General features: G+C 42.6%; 1 protein-coding gene across 10 annotated transcripts in view; it reads left to right on the top strand.

Moving 5' to 3' along the window:
- Positions 1-25,124, top strand: part of PDE5A (phosphodiesterase 5A) — a 236,196-nt gene that overhangs the window by 63,294 nt on the left and 147,778 nt on the right. For 5 of the 10 annotated variants that reach the window (XM_068280494.1, XM_068280429.1, XM_068280420.1 and 2 more), the window contains exon 2: positions 23,358-23,931. In XM_068280494.1, the coding sequence (XP_068136595.1) occupies positions 23,362-23,931 (570 nt within the window). In that variant the 5' untranslated portion in view covers positions 23,358-23,361. Of the gene's footprint in view, positions 1-17,079; positions 17,474-19,870; positions 20,385-20,604; positions 22,317-23,357; positions 23,932-25,124 lie in introns of those variants that run through there. The other 5 variants (XM_068280438.1, XM_068280456.1, XM_068280447.1 and 2 more) reach the window with 5 other exon arrangements.

Below are 25,124 nucleotides of genomic sequence, written 5' to 3' on the forward strand. Positions count from 1 at the left end.
GAGCGTTACAGGCGCACTAACGTGCGCCTGTAACGTCTTGGTGTGTAAGCAGCCTTAAAGGACCATTGTTGCGAAAAATTGTAAAATTTAAAGTACATGTAAACATAAACCAATAAGAAGCATGTTTCTTCCAGAGTAAATATTATAATATAATTTAATAATATTTTTATGAAGACATTTCCTGAAAAGGATTTATACAAAGGTGCTGGCCAGCCCCCGTGCTCACTGTACAGTTTTTTGGCAGTTGGACAGAGCAACTGCCATTCACTAAGTGCTTTTGAAAATAAACAAAACTCTGAGAACCCCCCCATGAGGAAATGGGCTAATCCAAAGATGGCTATGGCTAAAAACTTTAGAAGCAAAGGATCAGTAGGACAGCCAGGCAATAAGCATTGTTTAAAAGGAAATATGCTAGCCTCCATATTCCTCTCACTTACTGTCTTCTTCTGTTGAACGTTTATTGCCAGGGTATACTCATATACCTTTGTTAGCATTAATATTTTGTATAATGGTTCAAAGCACAGTATTGATGCTTGTGATGGTTACTGTAGCTGCCATGGTGCCACCTGGCCAGTCTATGTGCATCGGGTACTTGGAGGCAGCAACAATATGATTACAAGGATAATGTTACCTGTGTTCCCCGTCACATGACATCTCTCAGTTCGGTCCTAATGTCTTTCTATGGGACTACCAGCACCGATGGACCCAGTCTTGTGGCCCATTCCTTCTACACATCAGCTTCCTCATTAGGGTTCAGCAGTAAAGATAATAGTTCCCATCATCCTGTATGCCAGCACCCCAAATTCACCTCACAGGAATTCCCCAATATCCTGTGGGGCTCCTATGCACCAGCCACACAGGCAGTTGAAGTAATTGGATTATTTGCAGTAGAATATTTAACTAATTAAGCAGAGTGCACATGCATGGGCAGTCCTGGCATGACCCTGTGTAATGTGCCTCACCGTTTCTGCTGTCATCTTAGCACAGGGGACCCATGTTTACTGTTTACTACCATTTATAAAAACGCTACAGTGGATTTCATATAAAACAGCAAGCTCTGTGATGACCCTCATATCTCTGTACACTGTCTATCAGCACTTGAACACCCCAATGCATTTCATACTGTGGCTTCTTATTTCAAATTCACAATCATTAAGAGCCATAACGATCTTTAAAGTGGAACTTAACTCAGGGTTTCCTCCCCCTGCTTTAAAACATCGGCCACAGCATGATAACCTTCATGGACAATAATTGTCATCATTACAATTTATAGAAAGCCTAAAAACACCTAAAGTTTACAATTTTGTTTCCCTTTGCTTGGGGCACTTAACAGTTTAACCTCTTAAAGACCGTCGTCTTAAACCCCCTAGTGACCAGGCCATTTTTTACAAAATAGGCCACTACAGCTTTAAAGTGGACCCAAATTAAAAATCCAAGATTTCAGAAATAAAATCTATTTTCTAAATTATGATAACAAATAGCAGACTTTTTTTAGCTGCATGATGACAAATATAAAATATTTTACATTTATTGGAGGAACCCCTCCCTTCCTTTCATATTGCCGGGACAGAATCTGGCAGACTGGTGGAGGAGATAAAAACCAAAAACAAAACACAGGCTGCTACTGATGATGTCACAGTGGAGGTGATCTCAGCTTGTGTGAGATTTTACATATATGACGCCCCTGTGAGGGAGGGTAGCTGATTACAATCACACCCATGATCTAAAACCTCCTACCAAGCTCTCAGAAATAATGTCTGCCACCTGTATAACCCTGGTTATGAAAAGAGAAGGGTGAAAAGCATGCACTGAAATGCTCATAGGCTTCAAGGAGTGTTTATTTATCTTTGTATGTGTCAGAGTGGTGCAACTAAATATTTTGAATTATGAAAATTTTTGGTTTGGGTTTGCTTTAAAGAACAAGCGACACCCATGCTAACCTAGAAATAAAAAAACACATATATAAGTAGATAAATACTATTTCTACTTACATAACAGATGTATTGTGCTATCCACGTAATGATTCCTGTGAATTTTATAAAGGAAAAGCAGAAAATCCTATTCTAGGCAGTGGCCCTCTTGCCAAGCTAATGCTGTCATCATATCCTCCCTGACTCTTGTTTTCTCCCCCTTCCTTCTCTTGCTCATTGTGTATGCATTAGCTGCCCTCCTCCCAGAGTCTTCAGACACTACCACTGAGGTGTATACTAACAACTGCACTGTTTTTTTTATTTACACATCCAATCACAAGTCACCTCAGCCTTGCTTGTAAACACAAGTAATCAGAGGGTTTTTCTGATAAGGAGCTAGGCAGAGAAATACATGGAAGAGGAGGAATATATTATAGATAAAAATAACTCCCAGCATTCAACTCTTTGGCACTGTTTGGCACTAGGGCCAGTGCTCCTAAAGTATGTGATAACTACAAACCATAACAGCAGAAAAGTTTTGCAAGTTTTGAATGCAGGATTAGCATCTTTATCACTTAATACACTCAGACCAGTTGCTGTTGAAATTTGATTTTTATGATGACAATACCGCTTTAAGGGCTCGCTGCAGGGCCGTACAACTCAGCACACAAGTGATCTCCCCCCCCCCCTTTTCTGCCCACCTTCTATTGGTGGGCTTTGATTGCTCCCCCAATGTTTATTTTTTATTTTTTTATATTTATGTGTTTATTTTTCAATACATTTCTTCTATTTGTTTTTAACCCTCTCTCCCCCTGCCAGCCAATCAGTGTGATCGGCTGTCAAAGGCTTCAGCCTATGACAGCGGATCACTTTTCTGCCACCCAGGGGGACAGCCGTGTCACATGCCTGTCCTCAGTACAGCGCTGCCTTAGATCGCAGCGATGTACTGTGTTATTAGACAGCGATCGCCGCTGGGAGGCTGATGACGGAGCAGATCATCGGCGTGCGCAATCTCCTGCAATCTCCACCCCTAGCACTTCATGCCAATTGGCGTGGAGTGGTCTTGGGGCTGCCACTCTGCTCACAAACCGATTGGCATTGAGCGGTCGTTAGGCAGTTAAGCCTCAATTTTTACTGTATGGGGAGAGCTGCCTAGGCAGTGAGTCTGCAGTGTATTCACAGTTGCTGATAAGAACGAATTAGACACTTTGATCTGGCTAAACAAACACAGAACACAGAGCTGGGGATTTCTTCAGCAACCATATGTGGAATAAATGTGTTTCATAATGTGCTGTGCAAGAGTACAGTTCCACATTAAAGTGGACCCAAATTCAGAACCTCCTTTCTGCTTTAAAAAATAAGCAACAACATACTAACCCTTAAAGAGAAACATTTCTTTGTTACAGTTGATACAAATCCTGCAATAAATCTGCAGTTTGACTACTTCCTATTTTCATGGAAGCAGACATATTGTTAACATCCTGCGTTTACCAATTAGCTGCTCCGCCATTGCAGCCAGCTGACTCAGCTGAGATCAAATTACAACTTAGTGATTAGTCACAGATGAGGGGGGATTTGAGAGGCTTAACTCTCTGAATACATACAGAGTGCATTTCTCTACGCTTCCCTTCTGTCCTGTGCAAGAGTTCAGGTCCACTGTAAATGGCACAAATGATTTCTAAGACCTGTGTAGTATTTAGTTGCAGAGTTTGTTTCTACATATAAGGAAGCTCGATTATTCAAACAATGTATCACTAGCAGAAAAGTAAGGTGCAGAGTGGACTGACACAACATTATAACATGTAAGGCATAGGAGGGTGACACTTCCTTTAAGAATGAAGGACTCTAGAAATAATAATACAGACTGTATTCAAGACATGTTTCGCCAGTCAGAGTGGACTTCTTCAGGGGAAGGTCTTATTAATCACAGATTTGCAACTATTAGTAATCACCTGCAAAAAGCAGTTACTACAACTTTCACATGAAGCAGCTGCCTGTGAATGCTGAAACATATTGTAAATATATTGCCTGTGATGCACTTTGCCAGTTTAGTGTGGGATGACATTGCTTATGGAAATGACCTAGCTCCCAGGTTTCTTTGTTGTTGTGTATTGAGGTATTATGCAAGGTTTAGCTTCCCCATGTTACTCTCTCTCTTTGTTACCTATACGTGATGTAAAATAAATAAATTGCTTGTAAAGTACTTGGTTGAGATCCCAGACATTTTTTCATTTGCTTTTCAACAAGCTCTCAAAGCTATAGGCTGCAGTCTTCCCAGATAATTCTGGATATTTTCTTCCCATACTTTTATTATTATTTAGTATTTATATAGCGCCAACATATTACGCAGCGCTGTACAGTGTATATATATATATATATATATATATATATATATCTTGTCACTAACTGTCCCTCAAAGGAGCTCACAATCTAATCCCTACCATTGCCATATGTCTATATTATGTAGTGTAAGTACTGTAGTCTAGGGCCAATTTTAGGGGGAGCCAATTAACTTATCTGTATGTTTTTGGAATGTGGGAGGAAACCAGAGTGCCCAGAGGAAACCCACGCAGACACGGAGAGAACATACAAACTCTTTGCAGATAGTGCCCTGACTGGGATTCGAACCAGGGACCCAGCGCTGCAAGGCGAGAGAGCTAACCACTATGCCACCGTGCTGCCCATAGTATTACTTAGTTCAGTAATACAGTATAGTATTAGTTTTATAATATAGTAATACCCTAGATATTATTTTTGTCTGTATAATGTTCTGTATCTGTTAATACATATATGTGCAGTGTAATCATGCCTGGTTTGGACAGTACTGGACACACTAAGCAGCTACCTCTCTGTGCACACAGAGAGTAGACAGCATGACTCATCAGAAGGGACAGGATGAGGAGAGGCATAAGAAAGGCTGGGCAGTGGGCAGAGCTGCAAATCTTACCATGTCATAATCAGAACAGTTTTCAGCTGGCAGGATTAGGAAGAAGAAAAGGGTAAAAAATCAATTGGATTGGACAGAACTTTTCTGTCAATCAGGGAAGGGGAGGAGCAGCGGTAGATCAATGGCCCACAATGTTGCTCTCTGCATGAAAGTGCATGCAGATCAGATGCTTTGACTCTGCATGCTTGCTGTGCAGGTGTGGGACTCAAAAACAACTAAAGCCAAAAGCTTTAGGGCCCATTCGCACTTGTGCATTTTCAGAGCGATTTTAGCATCACTGAAAATCGCTAGCGGTTCGAAAAATGTGTGTACGATGAAAGTATGTGGAAGTGTTCTCATCTAAGCGATTTGCGATTTGCTGAAACGCAAACTCGATGCCTGCCGCGTTTTTTGAGCGATTCTGCAGGCTAAGTTAAACTAGACATTGCAAAACGCCAAACGCTGGTAAAATGCTTTCTATACAGTGAAAAATCGCTGGGAAATCATTAGGAAAAAAACACCAGAAAACCGCTCAGTGTTTGCGTTTAGCGATATCTAGAGTGAATGGGTCCTTAGCTGGCATTATTTATAAAGGAATGACGATGGCAGCTTCCATATTCCTCCCACTTCAGGTTCCCTATAAGTTTATTTTGTGCTCTACATCAACATGGATAACTTGGCACGTACATCCTCTTTTGCTCTGTCTGCCAACATATAGATGTCAGTTACATCATACCATTGCAAGGATTGGCAGATGGTTACTGAATTATCAAGGGCACTGTAGATTTATTCTAAAAAGGTACCTGTAGTCAGTGAAAAAGTTACATACTTGCTGTAGAGGCCAGAAGTGTTCCCGATCTTTGTGCTCACCTCCTGTGCTGTGCAGGGCCCTCTAAGCAATCTTTGACATTACTGTATATGATTGCTTGTAGCCATGCTCCCCTCTGTGTACGAGCTCAGCCACACTGCGCAGGCGCAAAATACGGCCCACATTTGCGCAGTAGTACAGAATGGTACCTGTGCAGTGTAGCCGTGCTTGTACACAGAAAGTAGCGATGCTGCACAGATGATGAAGGTGCCAGCTGGCAGTAGAGGGATCATGGAGGATAGGTGAAACGTCTGGAGCATTCAGATGCTCCCCTGCTGTGGTATCAAACTTTCTTCTCTTTGCCTACATTTTCAGATTGAGACACAATATAGTAGAGTTCCCCAACCCTGTCCTCAAGGCCCACCAACAGTACATGTTTTGCAGAAAACCACAAACATTCACAGGTGCAGTAATTAGTGTCTCAGCAGAGCTGATTAACCCTTTCGGGACCAGCACCCTCTGCCCCCTTAAGGACCAGAGGGTGCTGGTCCAGCAAACCGCCGCTTCCCGACGAATCGCCGCAAGTTACCGTCACTCCCGCCAGACACGTCGCTCTGTCCCCGCCGCAGGCTGCTCTCTCTGCCGTCGCTATGACGGCAGAGCGATGTGCGCCGGTCAGGAGCCGCTTTCATTGGCTCCTGACCCTGCCATTCCATGTAAGCCAATGAAAACGGCTCCTGCCTGGCTCACAGTGCTCTGCCATCATAGAGGAGGCAGGGCATCACATTGCGGCGGGGGCAGAGCGGACCGAGCGACGGGGACGGGCGGGGGCGCGCGGTCAATGGGACGTAGAGTTTATGTCAGGTCAGGACCGCAGCGCCCCCTGCCCGCCGTAGATTCATACTCGCTCAGTCCGCAGGTAGTTAACTACCTCTTTGGATTTATACAAAACATGCACTATTGGTGGGCCTTGAGGAGAGGGTTGGGGAACATTGCTAGGACTGTGGGATTCCAGGAAAGTCCTTTTAGGAATTAGACTATACATACAATTGTTTATCTCTTCAGTTTATTTTCAATTTAGGACTGCTTCAAATATGGAGTACCAACATTTTTTTTGTACTTTAAAGAGACCCTGAAGCGAGATTAAAACTCGCTTTTTACCTTATATTTAACAGGGGCATGTTTGCCCCAGCTAAAACGCTGCTATCCCGCGGCAAAATGAGGGGTCTTTACCCCCCAAATCCCCCCTGCAAAATCCACAACCAACTTGGTCGTAGATTTTGCTGCTCCTGGAGGCAGAGCTTTCAGCTGTAGCTCTGCCTCCACGCGGGTCTATCAGCGGCGGCGGCGGATCTCCGCCTCTCCCCCGCCCCTCTCAGTGAAGAAAGACTGAGAGGGCGGGGGAGAGGCGGCGATCTGCACTGATAGACGCGCTGAGAGGCAGGGCTGTGACCATTAACCCTGCCTCAACAGGAAGCGATCCCCGGACACCACGGGGGAGTTTGGGGGGTAAAGACCCCTCGTTCTGCCGCTGGATAGTGGCGTTTTAGCAGGGGCAAACATGAATATAAGGTGAAAAGCTTTAATATTTGTTTTTATACTGTGTTCTTTTAATAATACATTTCTAAACCAAAGAGCTAAAGTAATCAGGAAAAAAAAATCATCATTTGCTAAAATGACTTTGAACATTGTAAAAGCTTCCATTCAGTTCAGATCAAACCAATCTCCAGCATATGCTGGCACAGGCACATCATTCTGCACAGCCCTACTAATTCCTTGTAGTGCTTCATCAGGAAAATCTGCCTGTGTTATTCTGGGATGAAGTTAATACCGCAATGTTCATTTCCATTATGCAAGTGAAGTGAACAACTACTGTACATGTTTTGTTTTTCAACATTTTTAGTTTGCTCTAGATATTTTTAAAATGTTAATGCATGTGTATGTCAATTATATACTGTATGTAAGTGATTAAAAATGTTAAAGGGAACTAAGCGCCATTTTTTTCAGGGCTGTGAGTCAGAGTTGAAGAGTCACAGTCAGAGCAATTTTGGGAACCTGGAGTCGGAGTCAGTGGTTTCATAAACTGAGGAGATTATTTTTGTACCGGCTCCACAGCCCTGCCTTTTTTTCCTGGTTTCTAATAGCTATAGAAGCTGCCATGTTCCCCCTCCCCTTTTAGCTGCCCATTATTTATCCAGGCGAAGATGTGAAAATAGCATCTGGGACTTCTCTAAACTCTTTGAAGCACCGTGTCCTGTGTACCCACCCCCTCCCCTGATGGAAGATTTTGTTTGCTCTTTGATAATGTGTGCAATAAAGTAATTACATCAGTCCCTATCTGACATTTCTGTGGTTGGGCAGACCTCTGCTAAACTTTTAAATGTAAAAAGTTTTTTTTTAATAATGAGTCACATTATTGTATGAAATTTGAATATGCTATTAAGATTCCCTGGGTACTAAAATGGTGCTTGGTTTACTTTAAAGGGAACCTGAAGGGAAAGGTATATGGAGGCTGCCATATTTATTTCCTTTTAAACAATACCAGTTGCCTGGCATCCCGCTGATCTCATTGGCTGCAGTAGTGTCTGAATCACACACCTGAAACATGCAGGTAATCTTGTAAGATTTTTGTCAGAAATATCTTATCTGCATGCTTGTTCAGGGTCTAAGGCAGAAGATCAGCAGCCAGGCAACTGGTATTGTTTAAAAGGAAATACATATGGAAACCTCCATATACCTCTCACTTTAGGTTTCCTTTAAAGGGAACCAGAGAGGAATGCATTTTTAAAATAGAAAAAGATTTTATACATACCTGGGGCTTCTTCCAGCCCTATAAGCCTGGATCGCTCCCACGCTGCCATCCTCCGCTTCCTGGATCCGCCGGTACCGGGCCCGTCACTTCCGGCGGACGCGGCCAATTGTCCGCATCACAGGGGCTCCCTCCATACCCGTATGCATGCGGCTGCGCCGTAGGCAGCCACACGCGTAACTGTATGGAGGGAGCCCCCTGTGATGCGGAGAATTGGCCGCGTCCGCCGGCCGACTGGCGGTAATGACGGGACCCGGTATCGGCGGATCCAGGCAGCGGAGGACGGCGGCGTGAGAGCGATCCGTGCGTATGGGGCTGGAGGAAGCCCCAGGTATGTATACTTGATCCTCTCTGGTTCCCTTTAAATACTTACCTGAGTATTGGGAAGCCTTTAGATGCTCCAGAAGGTTCCCATGTTTCCCTTGAACACACCGCTGCTGGTTCTTTTACTGCCATGCTTCCCTTTCCCTCAATGGACGAGCAGAGCCATAAGGCGTATGCGTGAGTAAGGGTCAAGCCTGCGCAGCTGCACAAAGCTGCTCGCACACAGAGGAAAACATCATGCACGAGAGGTTTAGTGGCCCATACTTGCGCATGCGCAGTACCACCATGTTCATACGCAGACGGTAGGAAATATGTGACAAGCTCATGTCATATGTTCAGAAGAGCCCTGGGCAGGATCAGTAGGCATGAGGATGGATCGGGAAGCCTCTGGACTATTGAAAGGCTTCCCTCTTCTGAGGTAAGTATCTAACTTCTCCCTTTTTTTTTTAATTACAGATTCAATTTAAGTTTTTTTTATTAGTGTATTCTTATGTCAGATGATTACTGGGAGGGAGGAAATGGAGGAAAAACTGCAAAAGAACTTAGCCTGGAGAGAGATGCTTTCTTCAGGATGTAGCTGGGTGACTAGGAAGTAGCTTTGAACAGCATGCTTTCAGGCTGTTGCCTTCTGGAGGACAGACCTCACCATGTATAAATTTCTCTGTGGAATGTAGAATAGGAATTGGCTGCCAAAATGATTCACACAGTGAAGCTTGCCATAGACATAAGATAATTGTTGCCCAATTAAGCTGATTTTGGCAGAATGGGGTTCAGCAATTGCCAGCTCACTACTCACAAGATAAATATGTTAAAAAGATAGAATCCAAGACCCCCCCCCCCCCCCCCCTAGGATACTGTAAGCTAGAGATGGGGAAGACTTGAGGAGCAACATTCATACGTATACGGTAAATGATCTTGCAACCTGGCTTTGCATGGTGGTGTCCATCTAAACTACCTGAGAGAGCTACTCTGCATTGGTTGCATAACCAATGCACTCTTGTGGCTATTTCTCCACATAATCGTGAAGTGTGTGCACAACCAATGCAAATGATGTGCATAGTAGAAATGGGCCTGACACTTTCACAAAGCCATAGAATGCCTTTAACAGTGACTTCTACCCTGGTGCACTGAATGCAGAAGTTTGTTCAGTCATGGTAGAAAAACGATACCTTCTAGTTGTGAACATTAACTGCTGCCTGTGTGACCAAAGAAGACCTTGGATCCTGACCCCGATTCTCAGGCCAGATGACTCCATGTGTGAAATTATTTCACAGATGACTGTTTGGGATAGCCTTAGAAATCAATGTGTGACAATAGCTGCCCTATCTGTACAATGCGCAGAGACGGGAACACTGTCAAATAAGGCCTTGCTAGGGCTCAGATCTTTTGCACAACAGGAATCTGACAGTGGTGTTAACCCTGTACCCAAAAATAATATGGTCCATGTACATGGTTTCCTCGGAAGAAAAATGGTTTATTTGGGTTGTAAAACCACAGCTTACTAATGTATACTTGTAACTAAAAATAAAATAAAAAAAAGATAGTTTGACATAAGTAATTTACTAACTATAACAGCTTTGGTGTTTGTTCAACTTTAGCTTTGACATGAAAAGTTGAATTGTATATCTAGGCAAAAGCTAAAATCCTTGAACACAGAGCATTTATGTTTATAAAGTAAAGTTTACATATGCTGGCCTTTAACGATTAATCAAATGCAGTTGCTGACAATTCTTTTTTTACTATTTTTTGGTGTCACAGGGCTTTGTACTGGCACAATGCTCTGCAGATTAAACAATTGTTCTGACAATTGCTGACAATTTAAATTGTCTCAATTTCAAGCTGCAGATTTACAGAGTACCCAGCAAGCTCATGGTGAATAAGAACTCCTAGGAGTGTGCAAGGGGCTGAAAGGGACCAGAAAGTCCTCTTACTAAAATGCTATGGAAAACAGAAATGTAAGTTCTTAAAACAGAATGTATTTGAGATTATTCAGGTTGGAGTGAGTCTATGAGGTGTCCCACAATGCATCACATTGGAGTAATTGCAAATACCTTCTGTTTTAAGAAGGCAAATTTGTTAAGCTGCAGATTGCAATACAATTTGATGCAGCTAGAAAAAAAATGTCATCTCATTGATCATCTCTACTGATCTGACTATACAGACGAGGAGAGGGGAGGCAGAAGAGCAATGCTTATGAGAGAGCTTCATTTATTCCTCTTACTATTAGTTTGCTCCATGGAAATCCTTAATATACAGGTTCCAAAGACTGAAAAGCTGCACTGGATTCTTTTAGATTACATACCCATGCTTTTGTTAAGCTAAAATCTCAGACAGTCCATACGTATGTATGAGGTATAATGACTTTATTGTTGACTTAATAAAAAAACTGTTCCGCTCCCCCTGCTTAAACCTCTGACTCTGGTACTGTCCTTGAGAGGTTTGGTGCACCATGCCCATTGCTATGTATAGAGTAGCTGAGATGGCCCAGCGTAGAACTTGCACTGTGAACCATAGCTTCTTAGCTTCTAACTGGTTTTCATTAAAGCTGTCATATATACCTGCAGTAAGGCTAGAGCCATACTGGGGTGTTGCGTTGCCTTTCCCATAAAAACAGTATCATAATGCAATGGAGGAAAAAAGTTGCTTCATTCGTTAGGTATGTGATGCATCTAGTGAAGCATACAGTCAATGAAAAGTATTATTCACTGCAACTGTTCACAAGGTTAACGTTGTCTGATACCGCACATCATGCCTGGAATTATTTGCTACACTACACTAGTAAGAATGTACCATTATAACATGATTGCATTGCATCCTATCCTATACAATAAAACCCCTGAGTCCCTGCACCCTCCTGTGTCCATTCTTTTGCCCTACTGCGCATGCGCGGCACGCGGCCGTTGGGACAGCAGGAGGACTGGGCCAGGGGGCGGGTGTGCGCGCAGGTACACATTGTGGCCTGCGTACAATGCAGCGGGAGGGGGTGGGGTTGTGAGGTCAGAGGCCTAGCGCTCATTATTGTAACGGGCCTTAGGTCTAGTTAGCAATAAAATCATATTGTCCAATGCAACACCCCAGTATGAACGTAACCTAGATCTTCTTTTCTCCACCCTCCTGTCTTCTTACTGTAACTTCTGCGAAACCCATAGTTTGTACACTCTACCGCCTCCCACATGACCATGCTTCTGCCACCCCTCCCTTCAAGTGGCGGTCTCAAGTTACCCTCCTGTGTGCTGCACACAGTGACGTTATGAGGCATACGTGTGCATGTGGGATCCCAGGGACTGTATGAAGCCTGGCAGCAGTCCAGGAGAACATAAATGCTGTTTAGATTAAACCTTACTGTCCAGTAATTTTTAGTGCGTCCTAGGTCCATTTTAGGTCAAATAAAGACAACAGCATAGCATTCAGCAGTGTCTCTGTAGTAACAATGTTTAAAGGGAATCAGTAATGATTGTTTCAAGTTGAATTTTATTTATTAAGACCAGTGCTAAAGTTGGAGCGCATGCAGTATTTCTGGAGTGGTTACCTCCCTCAGTCATGGTCATGTGTTGGGCATTGTGATAGTATTGCCAGTGGACGTGTCAGTGGTGTGAGGTGACTTCAGTTGCCTCATAAGCATTGACAGCCACAGGGACAGAACATGGTGTGCAGCTATGAGGAAGTATAAAACACACACTACATCTAACGCATAGCTGTCCATGCAAATCACTCACAGACTTCTTATATCGCTTTAGAATATCAGAAAGATTCCCCTACAGTGTTTTGTTTTTCTGCTCACAACTTCAAGGTCATAACAAAGATAAAGCTCTTGCAGCTGTGGTCTCTTGTATTTTGTTTTATTTGGAGAAGGCCGTTCCAGCCTATAATGTGATACTGTCTTGTAAATATGATTCATGACAGTGTTGGTAAGCAAGCAAGTCTTTTGCCGTCATTGTTTCCTGCCACTGGACCTCTCTCTGCTCCACTATGTTGGGCTGTTTCAATAGCATCTCACTCAAGTCCTTAAAGGGAACCTGAAAAGAGAGATATACGGAGGCTGCCATATTTATTTCTGTTGAGTCAATACCAGTTGCCTGGCAGTCTTGTTGATCCTCTGCCTATAATACTTTTAGCCATAGTCCTTGAAAAAGCATATGCAGATCAGGTGTTTCTGACAAAAATCTGACAAGATTAGCTGCATGCATGTTTCAGGTGTTTGATTCAGACACTACTGCAGCCAAAGACATCAGCAGATCAGCCAGGCAACTGGTATTATTTAAACAGAATTAAATATGGCAGCCTCCATATACCTCTCGCTTCAGGTTCCCTTGAGGCCCCTTTTACACTTGCATCGGAAACCTTAATTTAGGCCTTGTTTACATTGCATTCCGCTCGCGTGTCCGTCTGCAGTGGGCTTTTTTTAGGCTTTTTTTTTCCAATTCCCGGCGCTTGGATGGGCGATTCGTTTATGTGGTTAGCGGTTTCCGACGCGTTTTTCCCGAGCGTTTTGGTAATTCACTCCCTGACGCAAGTCAGAAAGTGAACTCTTTGATACGGATAAGAATAAATACAATGTATTGATTCTTAAAAACGTGAACGCAATCACTCAACAAAGCGGTTTTGTGATTGTTTTTTTTTTTTCTATACCTTCCATTGAGGCGAAATCACTTCAAAAATGGCTCAAGCACCGCTTTACAAAGCGGAACACAAACCAGCCGCTCATATTTGAACTATCTCATACAGAATCATTGTGTAAGCGCTTTCAAGGCGATTTTTTTTTTTAAAAATCGTATGCGCTTAAAAAATAACAAACACCTGCAGTGTGAACAAGCCCTTAAAAAGTGCTTTAAAATCACCAAAAATCACTCCAGAAAACCTTGCTAAAATCACTACAAAAAGTGCTTCCAGTGGGATGCAGCCCAAATGGGAACTGCACCATCCATAAATGTATATAATGGTATGATAGACAGGCAGTGGGCTTTACAATTAGCCACAGTACAATATGAAAAGCCTTGGGTAAGGGATGACTGCACTGAACCCTAGAAATTCAACGGATCCAACCAAATATATAGGGGATTGCAACTTCACAAGAGTACCTCGCTCAATCAACACAATCCAACCAAAGTTGCGCTTCTGTATTATCCTTACTTTAGACAGTATGGAGGATTTCCCTATAAAAGATAAAATGCGCACATAGTGCCAAGTACCGTTGTTTTTAAAACAATTGCTGACACCTCGTGCTGCACTCCTGGGGGATGTGCCACCACCTGGGTTGAACAACTGATTGACCCCCCCCCCCCCTCTCGTGGGTGCACTCACCAACTTTCAACTTGAATCATGCGTATCACAGATAAATGTGTATTTTCCAGGCGGTGTCTTCCAATAAAAGTAGCTTTATTAAAACCGGCAACCACGATGTGTGACAGACCTTATCCTCGCTCTGGCCGTGGCACACAGAGCAGTGTGTCCACACAGATTTCTGCCTGGTACTTCCTATGACGTCAGCGCGCTCCCTTGCTCCGCCCAATGCGTTTCGTTAATGCGACACACTTTATTTTTAAGTAAACCCTCTTATGAATTGAGAGTATATACAGTGTTTCTAATCATAAAGGGGAACAAGGAGACTGACATATATCTCTGTGTATACATTATGTACATATGTGGTTAGGCCCCCAGAGGCAAAGTGCTCCAGTATTTATTTACCTAGTACAATTTATTCGGTAGTGCAATATCTCTGTATGCGTAATGCACAGTATGGGGGGGTAATAGGATACATCATTGGATATGTGCATTAGAACTCTGAATGTTACGTGATATGTAATGAATAAAAATAGTAAGGAATAGCGCCCATATGTAAGGCTAGGTACCAGGTTTTTTATTCTATATATGGTATATATATTTTAATATGTTTTTGTATATTATATGCAAATTTTATGTAAGGTGCGTCCAACAGATGTGCCTAGCAACGAGGAGGGCGGAGTTGCGGGCGGAACAAATGTTGACGTACGGCGGTATATTAGAGGTGTCTGGCGAGTGCGCGACCAGCTCCTAAATGAGTTGCATTGACGAAACGCATTGGGCGGAGCAAGGGAGCGAGCTGATGTCATAGGAAGTACCAGGCAGAAATCTGTGTGGACGCACTGCTCTGTGTGCCGCGGCCAGAGCGAGGATAAGGTCTGTCACACATCGTCATTGCCTGTTTTAATAAAGCTATTTCTATTGGAAGACACCGCCTGGAAAATACAGATTTATCTGTGATATGCATGATTCAAGTCAGGAGTTGGTAAGTGCACCCACGAGAGGGGGGGTTAATCAGTTGTTCAACCCAGGTGGTAGTACATCCCCCAGGAGTGCAGCACGGGAACCCTAGAAATGTGCAACAGTGTCACTTCAGCATAATGATAGGCAAAGACGTAATCCATGTTGATGGTACAGGAGCAGACCTAGAAATCGTGGACCCCCCCATCCCCCCCTCCAAAAAAAACAACAAAAAAAACTGATTGGACCCCTTAATGGTCAGACACTTTCCCTTGCCTACGGCACGTGACCCTCACAGCCTGGGTGCCCACCTTACAAGAGTCGTAAAACAAGTGTGGCCATAAGGATCTTCACACCCATAACGTGTAGTGGCCACAAGAACACCCGATCTGGATTACTGGAGGGAGGGAAGGTTAGTAGTAGGGGTCCCTCCACACCTTTGGACCTCCCTGCAGTTGCCGGGCCTGCTCCCCTGTAGTTACGCCCCTGGGCAGTATGGCAGTCAGTGTCATTCAGTTTGGTCTGTTATAACCGTATCAACAACTGTGGCCCCACCATAGGTTCTGGGATGTGGTCTGAAACAGGAGTTCACTTTTCCTGCAAGAGCCTTTTTATGTGTGTAAAGGCCTTGTTTGCTAAAGCATCTTTCTGTTTTTATCAGCATTCCCTTTTCATTATGTTGATTAGAGGAAATGCCTTGGGTGTTTATACATTCCTGCCTTTTAACCTAAATCATTCAATATTTAAAGCAGTAGTTTTACTAAGTCCTTGCTAGCTAGAGCCGTGCAGCCCTTGCCCCCCAGGAGCCGTCTTGCTAATATTACAGACCAGACCCTGCAGATTAAAACCTGTTTTATGTCTAATGCAAAGGAATAATGCTCCCTTGTCAGGGGCTAAACATTTATTGCTGTGTTCACATTTTTTCAGTGTGTAAATAACTTTAAATAACCTTCTTCAATGTGTAACCACACTGGGAGCGTATTCTAAAAAAAGCTGACAGGCACAAACAGCATATTATCGCAGCTTTAGCAAATAAGCATTTATTTCCTGTGACTTTTTATTTTTGTATTTGGGTAGAAAGACATCATGACATGACAGTTACAGAGCCGTTATTACATAAATCGAACACTGCAAATGACATCATCTATGGTGCTGCTTTCTGAGGCTTGCAAATTCTCTTAAAACACATGCATCATTTTATTAGTGGATTGTGTGTACATAATTTGACAAAGTATAGTGTGTGTGCGTGTGTGTGTGTGTGTGTGTGTGTGTGTGTGTGTGTGTGTGTGTGTGTGTGTGTGTGTGTCTGTGTTTAACCAGTTCACCCCCAAGGGTTTTTATCCTAACGGACCAGAGCAATTTTCAGTTGTCAGCGCTCCTCCCTTTTATTCCCTAATAACTTTATTACTACTTATCACAAGAAAATGATCTATACCTCGTTTTTTTCGCCACCAATTAGGCTTTCTGTGGATAGTACATTTTGCTAAGAATTTTTTTATTCTAAATGCATTTTAATGAGAAAAACAGAAAAAAAAAGAAAAAAAATCATTATTTCTCAGTGTTCAGCCTTTATAGTTTTAAAATTAAACATTCTCCTGTGGATAAAACAAACACGTTTTATTTGCCCAGTGGTCCCGATAATTAAACCGTTTAGATTATGTCCCTACCACAATGTATGGCGACAGTATATTATTTTGAAATATAAGTGGTTATTTTTCTGTTTGTTCTGGCCATAATTACAAGCCCCTATGTAATAAATTAAAATTAATTTTCCCCCATAAAATATAGAATAAAAAAAGCTGAGTCCCTAAGGCAACTATTTATTTATTTTTTTAAGCTGATTTTTTTTTTTTTACAAGTGTTTTTTTTGGGGGGGAGGGTTGGAAGTGTAATTTTATTAATGATGTGTATATACTTGAAAATGTGTGTGTTTTGTAGGTGTAATATACTTTTTGGCCACAAGATGGCGCTGGTGAACACTCATAGGACGTGTTCACTTTTTTTTTTTTTTTTTACACACTTTATTAAACTGTTACATTTCCTGTTTATGTGAATGGACGTAGCCGCTGTTCGCGGTCACGTCCATTCACTCCAGGCACTGCGATTGGGTAGAGGACTGTTCAGTCCTCTTCCCCAATCGCCCAGCACGGGATCCCGACGGTAATGGCGGCGGTAGCGGCGGACACACGGCGGTAGCAGCGGCGGGAATGCGCGACGTATTAAAACGTCATGTTGCTGTTAATAGCGGTAAGCATGACGTTTTAATACGTTAGGATGGCGGTAAATGGTTAATAGTGAAATTCCAGCTTTAATTTTTAAGTATAGTAATTATGTTGTGAGGTTACTACTAAATTTCTGTTTTGTATGTATTAAATTAGGTTAAATTAGGAGAAGTAGCTGGATAGTGTATTGGTTAAGGGCTCTGCCTCTGCCTCTCGGCTCTTCCTGTTCAGCAAGTGAGTATCTATTCAATAAGGAGACCTTGGGCAAGACCCCCTAACACTGGTACTGCCTATAGAGCGCTCCCTAGCGGCTGCAGCTCTGGCACTTTGAGTCCACCAAGAGAAAAGTTCAATATAAATGAGGGTTGTGACTTGTCTTACCCATTTATTCAGGCTAGGTGCACACTTAGGTGTGCAAATTGTGTACGTTTTTTCTTTTTTTGTGTTGCACCGCGACCACATGCAAACATTTTTGCTTTGGAAATGCATTTCTTGTGCAATTTTATAAATCCCAGCAAAATACAGTGCTGGCAGCATGCATAAAGTAGATGCTTGTAGTCATAGCAGAACAACGCAAACAAATGCAGAATCTTCTGCGGCCCATAGAAAGTTATTGCTAGTGCAATGCTTTGAGTTCTATGCTGCTGTCAAAATGCCAGCAATTAGTGTACTGCCAGCATTAGGGGTTAATTTACAAGTCTTTTCTTATTGAATTTCTCCCCTCATCTTTTTATTTAATACATTCTCTCTCCTTCGCCTTTTATCTCATTAATAGCTCTAGTTATAGATGAGGTAAAAATAAGTAAGGTGAGTTAATTAATGAGAAGTTTTTTGTGCATCAATTCCTCAGTCACTTATTCATCATTGCTAAGAGGAAGGCATACCTAAAGGGTATGTTCATACTATCGTATGGCCGGGCATCACTTTGCTGTATGGGTGTGTTCACATCTCTTCGTTGTAACAAACTAACGCCATAGCAGTCTTCATACTATGACAAGTAACATGCACATTATAATGTGCAGAGTGAGTGCAGTACCCATAGTGTGAACTCAGCCTTATTGAAGTTATGTGAGCACTCAGTTCTATGTCCAATTCAAAATTTTGATTAAGCTTTTTGTGGTACAAATATCCAGTTAAGTTAGTTAAAAGCAAATATGAAATCTTCTGTTTAATTTTTTTTTTTCTGTTTTTTATTTTTAGTTTTGAATAGCATGGAAAGAGTTTAGACACTTGCTGTTTATGACAGTTGCATATGTTTTTTCTCACTTATTATCCCTGTGATCTTCATTTTATTTGTTGCTGTCACTTTTATGGCCCATACTCACGGGCAACTTTTTGTGCCTGTCGCCAGCACACGTGAGCGTGTGGGCGACAGCTCCTCGCCAGGTCCCTCCGCGTACACACGCGGAAGAGGGACCAGCGGCGCGACGGAAGCTGTCGCCGACGTTCCTCCTCCCCCCGCCGGAAGCTCCGTATACCTCAATGGAGGTTGCTGTCGCTAGTCCGCGTACTCACGCGGACTAGCGACAGTTGCGGCGGAGTTGCGGCGGTGCGCGCCCGTGCAATGGCGCATACTCACGGGTGCGTGTTGTGGCGAAAATTGTAGCCCATGAGTATGGGCCATTACTCTCTGAGAGATTGACACTTCCTTTCTGGATTGTAAAGGTGGCCATGCATCTATCAATTTTACAGCCAATTAACCATCCAATTTAGTAATTTTATTGAATGAGATTAAACTTGGTGCCACAACAAGCATGCCTGATCGTCAATTCAACTACATGCTGGGAAATCTCAGGCCAATGTGGTCGATGGGGTACGTGACGTGCGATAATTGTTTTAGGTGATAATGTTAATGTGCCCATTGCTAGATGTATGGGCACTGATGGGGTACAGGACAGCAATAAAAATGCAAAAGAGCATAGTAAAATAGGGGCAGCAGAATGCCCTGCAGGGAGCATTGGAGGGTACTACAGTAACAAGGTTATCCATCTGTTTTAGGGCTATTGAAGGGGCAGTGCACAGGCCCAAGATCAGCTTGGAGGGGACCTTTTCCCAAAATGCACCTTGGGGCCCATTGGCCTATAGCAGGGATGTCATACTGCATTCCTAATGGGCTGAGGTCCTCACACATTTTTGGCACAGCTGGAGTTAATTGATGGTACTGAATCGGGATGGGTGTGGTTCATCAAGTAGAACATATTTCTCAACTTTTAAGTCCATCCTAAACACTGGCATGGATATGGCCCTCGAGGATTGGAGCTCGACATCTGTAGCCTACAGCTGTATGACTCATTTAGGTGGTGGGAAATGCTCCTAATAATCATACATAACATGCCGCAGTGTGAATGGGCTCTCATATACAGTAACTGGATGTGGTTGCTGACATGTGTCCATCTACATAGCTGTAGTGTCGTCCTTTACCTTTTTTTGTGTATATGGAATTTTCGGCTGGAGGATTGACTGGCTCTATTTGCTCCTCCAATGAATTTCCCTCAACTGCAGTGTTAGCTCTCTATTGGTCCTGTAATAATAATAATAATATTAATCTGAACATTTGTATAGCGCTTTTCTCCTGTCAGACTCAAAGCGCTCAAGAGCTGCAGCCACTGGGACGCGCTCAAGAGGCCACCCTGCAGTGTTAGGGATTCTTGCATTGAACTCCTTACTGAATAGATACTTGACCTAGCCAGGATTTGAACCCTGGTCTCCCATGTCAAAGGCGGTGCCCTTAACCAGTACACTATCCAGCCACTCTATAGATACTTTGAATAGTTGTAATCATTAGCGATCTGTTTCCCATCCCCTTCTTGCACCTCTGACACTGTAGCTGTCCTTGGCAGGTTTTGGTGCCCGGTATCAATTGTTATGTATGGAGTGCTTGGTGGGCCCATTGTTTAAACTTGCATCGGGGCCCACAGCTCCTTAGCTACGCCACTGGAATTTTAAATGAATGTTTTGGCTCTGACTGAAATTGTACTGTGCCTGATGTTACACTGAACGAACATGCTGCTATATTCCTGTCAGCAGCCACACGATGCAAAAGTCTGATATTATTTGTTCCTACATTCATGACAGCAATCCAACACTTTGAAGATAGGACAGCCCCAAGCTCTCCACTTGATGTGGTTGAAAGAGGAAATAGGAAGTATATACTTTGTAATGATAACAATACTGACATTTTCTAACTCGCTTATTTACTGTATATGGGTAGGGAATATGCACATCTAAGGCCTCTTGCACACTGCAAGCAAATCAGATTCAGATTCAGATTTTTAATCTGTTTTTACATCCGATTCCGATTCAGATTTTTAATCTTAACTGCATGCTGCGTTTTTTGATCCGTTTTTCTGTTGAATGTATTCAAGGAAAATCGGAAACGGAATCGGAATCGGAATCGGAAACGGAATCGGAATCGGAATCGGAAAACGGATTTGCAGTGTGCAGGGAGCCTAAGGCAGCGCAAGAAGTGTTGAATTTCTTGTTTCCGGTCCGGTTCTTGCTAGACACTCTCAAGTCAATACCCACCTAATGGCAGAAGGGTGCTAACTCCCCAGAGACGGCAACCAAAAGTGGAAACCTCTGTTGATAAAATTTGCTAAAACCTTTGCAATTCTTATAGTTGTTCTGCATGCAATTATATTTTTCATGTGTCCAAATGGAGTTAGATACTACAGTACTTGTAAATTAACTACACAAATGTATATAAGGGCAGTTCAAGAATGAACAGCTTATATGTTGGTTTTATTTATTTGAAACATTACAAAGATACATGCAAAGCATCAAAGTAGAACCGTCAACAAATCAGTGAGGTTAACTGATGTCACCAGTGTCTCTGTATATAACCTTCTTCCCACAAGAAACACGCTGTAAACAGTGAAGTCATCTTTTGGGGACAGGTCCAGAATTTCATGATAAACATATTTGTCCTTTAATATCCCCATGAGAGCTGCAAAAAAGCTGAAATAACACTGTCATTATATAAGCCGGCTAGGAGATTAAACTAAAAGACCTAGCGTAGCTCCCTGGTTTGCCTCATTCACAGTTCATACTTCCTGCTGTAACTGCTGCATTTCTTTACAATACCAACCATGTTACATAATTATTATCACAACCATAAATAAACTAAAGACAAGACAACCCAGTGTCTGATTTGTATGGAGCTGAAATTGCACTGAACACATTGGTCATGGTGCTGCTAAGAACGAGGATATGGCAGGATGTTGTAAGAAAAAAAAACTACAGAGTTTTGTGAGAACCCCCTTTGCCCCTCATTTTATGTGGCTGTAGCCTAGAAAATGTCTCAGAGTCTGTGATCAGTACGTTTTTGTTAAACTCCCATCACTGGGCTAGGTGCAGGTTACAGAGGGCATTGGTGAATCTCACAGGACATAACAACATGTTTCTGTTACCCTTAGAGATATGATTGCTCATATTTGGCACCATTTTTTATTTATTTTCCCCTTATTTTCTAAATTTGTGGTCAGTGGCCTTTGCTTCCCATCAACACATCACAGTTTCTTGATTCTTGTAAAATCATGCAACCACTGCAGACTGTTTTCTTCTTTAGGTTTAATGCATTCCTGTGTTTTTGCTTATTTTGTGGGTTCGTATGTTTTTATTTTTTTCAGCAGTTCTGTGCTCATCTGGCAGCCCTCCTATTTCATAGACTAACATGTTCATTTGTCATATTTATAGATCTAACTAAAAGTGGCTTTTTGCAACTATAGAGGGAGTTTTGTTTAGAAGGCTCTTATGCACATTATTTGGTGAATTTTGTTCATTGTAAAGTTTATTTTCAAACTTTAAATTAAAGGATTTATATAACATAATATGGTTCTAACTTCTGCTAATACAGAGTAATGCTGAAGTAGAACACCAGCCAAGAGCCAAAAACTGAAGTGAGAAGCATATGGAGTTTGCCATAATGTTTTTTCCTTCTAATCAATAATACCAGTTGCCTGGCTATCATGTTGATCCTCTGCTGGATAGTGTACTGGCTAGGGTCAGTACCTATTTAGATCAAGAGCTTACGACGACCAGAAGAAGACAAGCTGCTAAGAGCAAGATCCCATCGGAGGTGAGTTACAACCGTAGCTGTGCTGCGTACATTTACCCCCCGGTCAGCTAATTCCGGCTCAGGATTACCGCTTACAGCATCTTTTATTCACCCTGAGCCTAGGCCAGGATTACCGCTAAAGAGGTTAAAGAGAACCTGAACTGAAAATAAAAAGTCAAAATAACCATACATAGGTCATATATATCTCCTGTGTAGTCTACTCCTCAATCTCTTTCTTCTCTCCTGCGTCCCATTTGTCCACTGTGATCAATGGAATTCTCTGTCCTTCATTTTAAAAAGGCCATTACCCGGTAACAGCTTCCTGGTCAGCACACTGTTAAACTGTAATATTACCCACTTGAGCCATAGGGAAATATGGACATTACCTTGGTCATTCAGTTGTAACTGACAACTGCTGATATATAACTGACAGCAACTAGTATATTTCAGTTCTGAAAAATATTGTTAGAACTGGAAGGGATCACTGTAAGAAGAAAACATTGAGCTTCTGAGAGGAACTGACGGTGAGGTTAGTATGTAATATTCATTTGCAGCTACGTCATGTGTTTATTTTAAGTTTTACTCGCTTCAGGTTCCCTTTAAGAAATGACAGACTCTTCTTTACTGAAAATCATTTCTGAGCATACGAGCATTGTCTGCAACTGACATAACTAACCTAATTCAGTTATATTGGATGGGACAGCTCTGCATTGTGCATAGACATGCATGCAGGGCAGAAGTGTGCTCGTTAGGCAGTACTATCCCTGTGCACTGATATAGGTTGCTGAAATCAGTGCAGTAACACACAAGTGTACTCAGGAACTTCTGAGGTAAATGATAACAAATCCTGAAGTTGGTGTCTTTTTCCATTGTGAAAGTGATGCTAACCAAATTACAGACCATTATATTGAAAGTACTCAAATGTCAACCAACAGACCATTGTGGTGTTCCCTTCATAAAGGTTAAGTGAATAATGATCACTTTAAATATTCATGCTGACAGTTGACATCAATTACGTTCTTTTCTGTAGTGAAATATTTATCACTTTCTCTGCTTTTTCAGAGAAATGGTCAATGCTTGGTTTGCTGAAAGAGTTCACACAATACCAGCAACAAAGGAAGGAGGGAAAAGCAATACAGAACACAACCAGCAGGCCTGTTCCACTGAGAACACCGCCCAGGGCACTCCGGTGAGGAAGATCTCAGCCTCGGAATTTGACCGGCCGCTAAGGCCCATCGTGGTTAAAGACTCTGAGGGAACGCTGACGTTTCTTGCCGATTCTGAAAAAAAGGAACAGATGCCTCTTCAACCTCCCCGTATATCGAATGCAAGTGATCAGTGCACACGACTTTTGGAACTAGTAAAAGATATATCCAGCCATCTAGACGTCACTGCCCTTTGTCACAAAATCTTCTTACACATAAATGAACTAATCTCTGCCGACAGATACTCGCTTTTCTTAGTCTGTGAGGACAGTTCCAATGAGAAGTTCCTGGTCAGCAGACTGTTTGATGTAGCGGAAGGCACAACCCTGGAGCAGGCTTCAAATAACTGCATCCGTCTGGAGTGGAATAAAGGAATTGTAGGATATGTGGCAGCATATGGACAACCACTGAACATACAGGATGCATATAAGGTAAGCTACAGAACTTAAATATTATCCACTGTAAGTTGCAGAGTTTAGGAGGCACAGATACTGTCACTGGTAATTACATTTGTATTTTTATTTATCTTAGGCTTCCTTCATATGGGCAGCTGAAGGCGGTGAATTCACCGGCTGTCAGCTGCTCTCATGCTTTGGCGGGTGCTTGTTAGAGTTCAGTACCGGCAGTCGACAGACGGCCACCCCATAAAGTTACATCTGAGCGCAACCGTGCTCAGAGGTGATGTGACGCATTTTTTTGCCACGCAGTAACACAATTGCGTTTCAAGCACTCGCGTAGTGTTACAATGCCACCATTCAGCTGCATTTCAGTTGCACACAGTCAGAGCCCAACAGTGCACAGCAGTCCTTCCTGCACAGAGTTATAATGCCAGACACCCCCCAGTACAAGTCTCAGTCAGGCAGGCAACCCCCAGAGCCCACCTCAATTCCTCCGTGTGTCTGTATGTGGCACATGTAATCATGCGATGTACTGTCTGCTCATTTCTGCATTCCTCTCCTACCATTCTGGCCAGTAGTAATCTTATGTCCTATCAGGCAGAGAAGAAGGGTGGAGGTGCCCAAAATTAAATATCTCTCAGAGTATACGTTATAAAGATATTAATAAATACATGAGGTATCTTATCTCTTCAGATGAACCAACCCAGAAAACAAGGGTTTAGATCAGGTAGGGTTTATTCAAGCACAATTAAAAAAGACAACACATTTCTTGGGCCTCTGCCCGCTTTCTCAGGTCAATAAAGTGTCTTAGGGAATATAGGTTGCAGCCTGGGCGCCAAAAAAATATGTTAGGCAGAGGGCACGGAAAGCTCTCTCTGACTCTCTTTATTTCCTGTGGCTCTCATCAAAGGAGAGGATGAAGACCGTGACTCAGTGGGCATGACACAAGACAAAAGTCTCTTCCTGCATAGTCAAATGCGCAGATCTGTACAGAGACGGCAGAGAGAGAGAGTGCTGCAGTGCTGCCCCCCCCCCCCCCCCCCCACAGGTCACCGCCTGAATCGCAAGATGCAGTTGGCTTCGTCATAGAGCCATGTTCACATGAGAGAAAGCAGAGTGAAAGGGGAACAAAAAAGTTATTTTACGTTAGAAAGCAGAAGGTGATTTGTTAGTCATTTTCAGAGTTGACATAGCAGGCAGATTAGTCAGCTTTAAATATCTGTACA

The sequence above is a fragment of the Hyperolius riggenbachi genome, chromosome 1, assembly GCF_040937935.1.
Source record: "Hyperolius riggenbachi isolate aHypRig1 chromosome 1, aHypRig1.pri, whole genome shotgun sequence".
In the NCBI taxonomy this organism is placed as follows: domain Eukaryota; kingdom Metazoa; phylum Chordata; class Amphibia; order Anura; family Hyperoliidae; genus Hyperolius; species Hyperolius riggenbachi.